The following is a 6,425-nucleotide window of genomic DNA, read 5'->3' as shown; positions in this document are numbered from 1 at the left end:
GCAGAGTGAAGTTTTGGTTGGATCCGTGGTGTGATGACCAGCCTCTAAGAGATGTTTATCCACAGCTGCACCAGTTAGCCAGCCATTAGGAGGCTTCATAGCTAACTTGTTCAATTTTCATGGGGAGTCTGGATCCTCAAACCCTACATTCACGAGGAGCTTTATTGGTTGGGATGTGAATTTGTTAATGGAGATGCTGCAAAAGATTTACACTTTAACTCCTGACAGAAACAAGGTGGGAAGGAGGGTGTGGAGATTGAGAGATCAGGTAGTTTCATGGTAAAGTCTTTCTAGGGCAGGTTATCTATTGGAGATGGAGAAGGCATTTTGGTTGCAAATGTTTGGCATTCAGTGGCTCCTCCAAAGGTGGCCTTCCTCTTGTGGACAGCTGGCTCAATAAGCGTTTGACTATTGATAACTTGACAAAAGGTGTGTGGCAGTGAGTAACCCCGTGTTCGATGTGTTCTGAGGAGACTGAATCAGTAGACCACTTATTTGTGCATTGTCCAATGACTTGGAGGATCTGGGGAAGGATGTTGGATACTATTGAGTTGCATTTTTGTTTCCCTGCGAGCCTGGAGAGTTTATTGTGGAGCTGACAGTTAAACGGTTTGACTTTTAGCAGAAGAGGAAAGATCATTTGGGAGGGGGGGGGGGGGTCATTCCTTTGGTAGTGGTTTGGTCAATTTGCACTGAAAGGAACAGACGATTTTCAACAATGCTGTATCAACAAAGGAATACATTGTTAAGTCCATGTGGGGTTGGTTACATTCTTGGGTGGGAATTCATAAGGCATTCAAATGCATTCCTTTTAAGGTATTTATTTATTTTTTTGGTTTGGGATCCTCCTTTTGTATCTAGATACATTTTTTGTATAGCTTCCATATAGCCTTGTTCAGATCCTTCCTGGTGGGAGGGGGGGATCTCGTCTTTTTGCTCAATATAATACATGCCTTTTTCAATATAAATACAAAGATTCTGAGTGCAATTAAATATTTTGAATGTATGATTACGGAGATTTCTTAACTGACTCATTAGTACAGGGAAAACAAAATTAGAATACAAGATGAGAACAGAGAAGAGAAATTTGGAAAAGTATAAATCCACAGCATACAAGATTAGACATTCCATTTCTTTTTTTCTTCGAGCTTAGATAAGATAACAACCTTCCAAAATAAATCCTTGTTTCCAGATCAAAAACACATGAAGAATTTAGGAATTCAGCAAAACCCAATCCATTTTCAAATTAGTAGTATAACTTCAACAGAGGATTCATATGTAAACAAACAGATAAAAAACCTAATAGAACTCTTTGAAAATGTAACAGGTCCTCAGCGCAATCTCCTGCCTTCTCTTTCAGACTCAAGCAAGGTGAGGATATCACCCTCCCTGACAGGTCCCTTCACATTCCATTTCTGCATGTTTCTTCCTTTTCTTCTCTCTCTTGATCTCTCATGCAACAGTCATCTCTATCAAGCTTTTATGCGGACCACAAATGAACCTGCTAATCATTTAAAACAAGGAACGAAGTTGTTAAATATATAGTCCAACTAGTATTTCACTCAAACTCAAAGTACATATGAACTGGCACCTTGAGATGCAAATTTTCAACCAAATAATTTCTAATGGTGTACAAGGCATTCTATAAAATAATAACAAAAGGTAATTAAACCTGTGAATCATGTTAGAAGAATACCATAGAAAGGAAAATTAACACTTTGGATTACATGCAAATGAAGAGGCATTTCTATGTATTTCCCCGAATTGGTGCACTCTTTGTAAATCAGATGGTGAATCTTGTTACCACTTACTTATTTCCTATTCATTTGCTGCAGAAAATTGGGAGTGGTTTTATTTTTTGTTTGGGCGCAGGTGGAATATGCCAATTGAGATTAAGATGTTGTTTGATCCATCTCATTTGCTTGGCCGAAGAGAAGGGGAAGAATAATGTGGAGGTGCACTAGAGCAGCAATGGTTTGAACATTATGGGAAGAAAGAAATGACAGAATCTTCCAAGAGAAGGAGAGAGGCAAACAACAAATTATGGTTTGTGTAATGACTACAACTATATACTAGCTACAAACTATGGAATTGTTCAAGCATTTTTCCTTTGATGATATTTGGAGGAATTGGTTCAAACTATGGAATTCAGTGCAGAAGACTAAAACACGGTTGGTTTAGACACCTCCCATTGAAGGCTTTATGAAACTAAGATTGTGTTTGGAAGTGGTGTAAAACCTCATCGATGTAAAAGTTCATTGATGGAGTTTCACACCGAACCGTAAAAGGTTCTAAACGTTGAGCTTCGAAAAATGTGGAGTTTTTACATTGATTTTATTGATGTAGTATTTACATCGATAATCAATGTAAAACTTTACTTTAGATGATGTTTTACATCGATTTATGATGTAAAACTCTACTCCATCCAAACGCCGATAAATCTAAACCGGGAGTGGAGTTTTACATCGATCTTGATTTACACTCCATCCAAACACCAACAAAACTGAACCGGCATAAACTTTTACATCGATGACGTTTTACATCGTTTCCAAATGCAGCCTAAACTTTGATGGGAGCAGTCTAGGCAACCCAAGCCCTTCTGGAATTGGAGGGGCCATAAGAGACAATGATGGGAATTTACAAGCACTTTATTCAGGACCGATGGGGAATGGAGACTCCTTAAGGGCTGAACTGTATGCAGTCCTACAAGGTACACAGATTGCAAGAGAGATAGATTTGGAGAATTTGGTGATAGAAGGGGACTCCAAGGTGGTGGTGAGCTGGCTTAGAGATCCAAACTCAGTGATATAGTGTTATAGAAATGAAATGAAGAAATTCAAATGGGTAATACAACATATGAATTTGACTATACAATGGGTGGGAAGGGAGGCTAATTTATTTGTCGACTATCTAGCTAAGAAAGGAGGAACTAGGGATCAGTTGTATTGGGCCCACTTGTAATTTTTGTACTGTTTTTTTTTTTCTTTTAAAGAGTGAGCTGCACCTCATGCCTCCCCTTGGGACGCTTGTAACAGGCATTTATCTTTTTGCTGCTAATGAATTATTAATGAACTTTTACCTATCAAAAAAAAAAAAGAAAAGAATACCATAGAATGCATTTCAAAATGACAACCTTGAACACTCATGGATTTTGAGATGTACATATAATATGTATGTTTATATGTGCTGAGTGTAAGATTACCGCCCTATCGATTGAATTACCAGATAACTTTAATAATATGTTTTCTCCCAGTGTTTTATTTTTGATTATTAATGAACTTTTACCTATCAAAAAAAAAAAGAATACCATAGAATGCATTTCAAAATGACAACCCTTGAACGCTCATGGATCTTGAGATGTACATATAATATGTATGTTTATATGTGCTGAGTGTAAGATTACCACCCTATCGATTGAATTACCAGATAACATTAGTAATATGTTTTCTTCCAGTGTTTTATTTTTGATTGTTAACATATATTTTGTTGATAAGAATACAGAATGAATAACTCACATGCAGGAAGATTGGACGTGTCTACAGAAACTGCACAAGGGATTCCCAGATTTGAAAGTGCTCCCCTTATGATCCCACATGGGAAGTAGAGGTGCATGCTAGTGATTTGTACTGCCCTGTTCTCAGCAGTTTCCCCAGATGAGTCCTGAGATAAATCTGCATTTGCTGGGGATGGATCAATTGACATGCGTGTAAGCCACTGGAATCGATTATCTTGCAAGACAAAGGTACCCTGCAAGACAAATATGCTTTTGTCAATATTAGAGGAAGGTTCTTCACTTCTCTGCACTTCAGCTTATTGGACATACCCTATGATTGGTTTTCAAATTGTCAATCTGCTTCTTGAAGAGCTCAGCCCAGAAATCCTTGCAGATGAACTTGATTGCCTCAAGATGATCACTGAACCGAGGACGCTCCATGGTATACCTGGCATGAATTCAAGTGTAGAGTTCATAAGGAGTTTGCTACAAAAATCTATGTATAATTTCCAAAGTTAAATCACCACAGAATAATAACTAAAATAAGTATTGCTTATTTTTCTGCTTTTGCAATTTTTTGTGGTAATTGGAAGAAAATGGTTATTGGACGTGGGCATCATCATAGTCCTGAAATGAATCTAGGAGTATTCTAGACTTTGAATTTTTCTGATTTTAGTAATTTTTTCCTTTTAGTGGTATTTCAATAATGTTATACGAGACTGAAGCTTTCAAGTGGCAATTTTGTAATTTGGATTAAAGTAGCCCAATCCCTACTATTTCCTTATTAAATTCATCTTCTAGCCATGTTTTGGATGGAAAGTGAATTGTAATCTGTAAGTGCTTGTCTTCCTTATGTGTTTCTTCTCAACATAAGCCTTTATTTTCTTTCTCTCCACTCTTCTTTGTACTACTTTTTTACAGATTTAAATAAGATCTTCTAGTTAAGCATTTCTTCTAGCTCTCAACAAGGCTACTGTTTTAGTTTTTTCCAGTTGTTATATCTTTCTCAAAATTTCTTCCTTTTGTGTAAGATCAATTCAGATTATTCTCAAATTTAGGACTCCCTCGTTATTCTCTGTTATACATCCTACTAAGTTTCAATTCAAAGTTCCAACTAAAACCCTAATTTTCAGAAAATTTGAGTTTTCCTTCACAAAGAAGGTTTTGTCTTTTTGTGTCCAAACTAACCAGAACCCCTTAAAATTAAATATTCCCATACATCCCCCTATGTTAAGTCTGCACATAAAATAGAAAAGTTACATTTTTTGGCAGAGAAGTAACATTCCTAGACCTATTTTCTTGGTTCTTGCAAATTTTGTTAGTTTATAGAGGAACCAAAATATTGTTGAATCAGATATAGAAACCTTTATAGGTCAATTCTTACATCTTAGTTAGCTCCAACAAACTCTCTTAGAGCTGTACTTCATCTCCTTGAGTCACTTCTTTAGGCTTCAGTCCACCTAGCTCTCATAGGACTATCTGCCCTACATCATTAGTGAATGGTCAAGTTTAGTGAATCAATTAGATTAGGTGTGACTTGATTGAGATGTGAGTGCTAAAGGGTAGGCATATATCATGGGATACTGATAAAGAAGCAACCAGAGAAAGTTTGACAAAAATTGTCACGATATATTGGCTGAGTTTGTCCACACTCAGTGGCACCAGAATGCACTAAATTGAAATTGTAGAGAGTTGTACACTGAAAGTGGCAATGCTCCCATTCTCAAATCTCAATGTTTTGAACCATATACAATTCTACATTAATGAATTCCAGATAGAAGAAAGTACAGAAGAGGTATAAGAAACAGAAGAGAAAAGAAAAGAAAACAAGGATAAGGAGATTATAGTAGAAACGAATTCAGATCTTACTCCCCCCCCCCCACTCTCTTACCTGCTTTTCCCCAAAACCCATTCTACCACTTTCTGCACCTTAATGACACTCCCTAAAGCACGTCGCATTCCAATTCATGTGTTCCTAACCATGCGACCGAATTTGATTTCATGCTCTTTAGTCCCGTTATATGAGTGTAACTGATGCCTGTGCGAGAGATCAAATCTTTTCCAAAATTCTCCTCTTGTTTAAATTACTCCTCTACTCACTTATCATGCCCCAATTTTTTGGATCCCTTATGTTTCGCTGGTCATAGAGTGTCTTTCTTTCTCTCTTTCCTTTTCTTAATTCAATCCTAAACAGTGTCAAAACAGCTTATGATGAACCCATTAGTGAAGAATCTATCTCAATGCGAATCCTAACCAGATTAAATTCTCCGATCTATTGAAGAACAAGAAGTTCAAATCATCACAAAGCCCAACAAATCAAATAGCTAACATAATTACATAAACCAATTCATTAATAAGAATATGGCTGTTTATTGATTCGAGAAGGCATCGTACCTCTCGGAAAGCTGGTGACCAACTTGATATCCGATGGCCTCGATCCTCCGGGCTGCGAGCTCCGGCTTGGTGGAGTAGAATCGGTTACAGTACGCCGATACCATCTCTATCATCAGATTATCCACGCAACTCTCCGACACCTCCCTCCCCATTCCTCTCTCTCTCTCTCTCTCGCACAAGTGAAAAGCGAAGACGATGATTGACTGATTGTCTGGGCTGGGCAATAGTAGGTAAATACTGTAATAGATACAGTACAGTTCTTGTGGGCTGGTTTGGGCCAATACTGTTACTTCTGACCTAAGACTCCAGCTTGGTCCGGCCTGATCTGAGTCAAGGTCAGCGACTCTGCATCAGCCAAAGAGGAGATTTATCAGCATTCAGCAAAGGCAAGTAGCAACTCTAACTCCTAAGGGCGTGTTTGCCAACTTGAATGACTTTGATTTCTTTAGGTAAATTAGGTTATATTTGGACGTTTACTTGAGAAAAACAGCAGAAAGTTGAACTCTTCAGGAATTTTTGGTGAAATTTTTTCAGAACT

The 6,425-nt window shown here is 37.6% G+C and overlaps 1 protein-coding gene across 2 annotated transcripts; it reads right to left on the bottom strand.

Annotated features, from left to right (window-relative positions):
- Positions 1–1,130: 1,130 nt before the first annotated feature.
- Positions 1,131–6,221, bottom strand: LOC104611559 (uncharacterized). 2 transcript variants are annotated; one of them, XM_010278657.3, is made up of 4 exons: positions 5,888–6,221; positions 3,824–3,941; positions 3,516–3,747; positions 1,131–1,504 (listed from the first exon to the last, which is right to left on the bottom strand). In XM_010278657.3, the coding sequence occupies exons 1-4, from the start codon at positions 6,037–6,039 to the stop codon at positions 1,473–1,475; spliced, it is 534 nt and encodes a 177-aa protein (XP_010276959.1). In that variant the 5' UTR covers positions 6,040–6,221; the 3' UTR covers positions 1,131–1,472. The 2 variants fall into 2 exon arrangements, with proteins under 2 accessions (XP_010276959.1, XP_010276960.1); XM_010278658.3 differs by having other exon boundaries at positions 1,131–1,501; positions 5,888–6,108.
- Positions 6,222–6,425: the final 204 nt, after the last annotated feature.

This window comes from Nelumbo nucifera, chromosome 1 (genome assembly GCF_055504915.1).
Source record: "Nelumbo nucifera cultivar China Antique chromosome 1, China Antique-T2T, whole genome shotgun sequence".
NCBI classification, from domain to species: Eukaryota; Viridiplantae; Streptophyta; class Magnoliopsida; order Proteales; family Nelumbonaceae; genus Nelumbo; species Nelumbo nucifera.
This window is presented reverse-complemented; position numbering and strand designations above follow the sequence as displayed.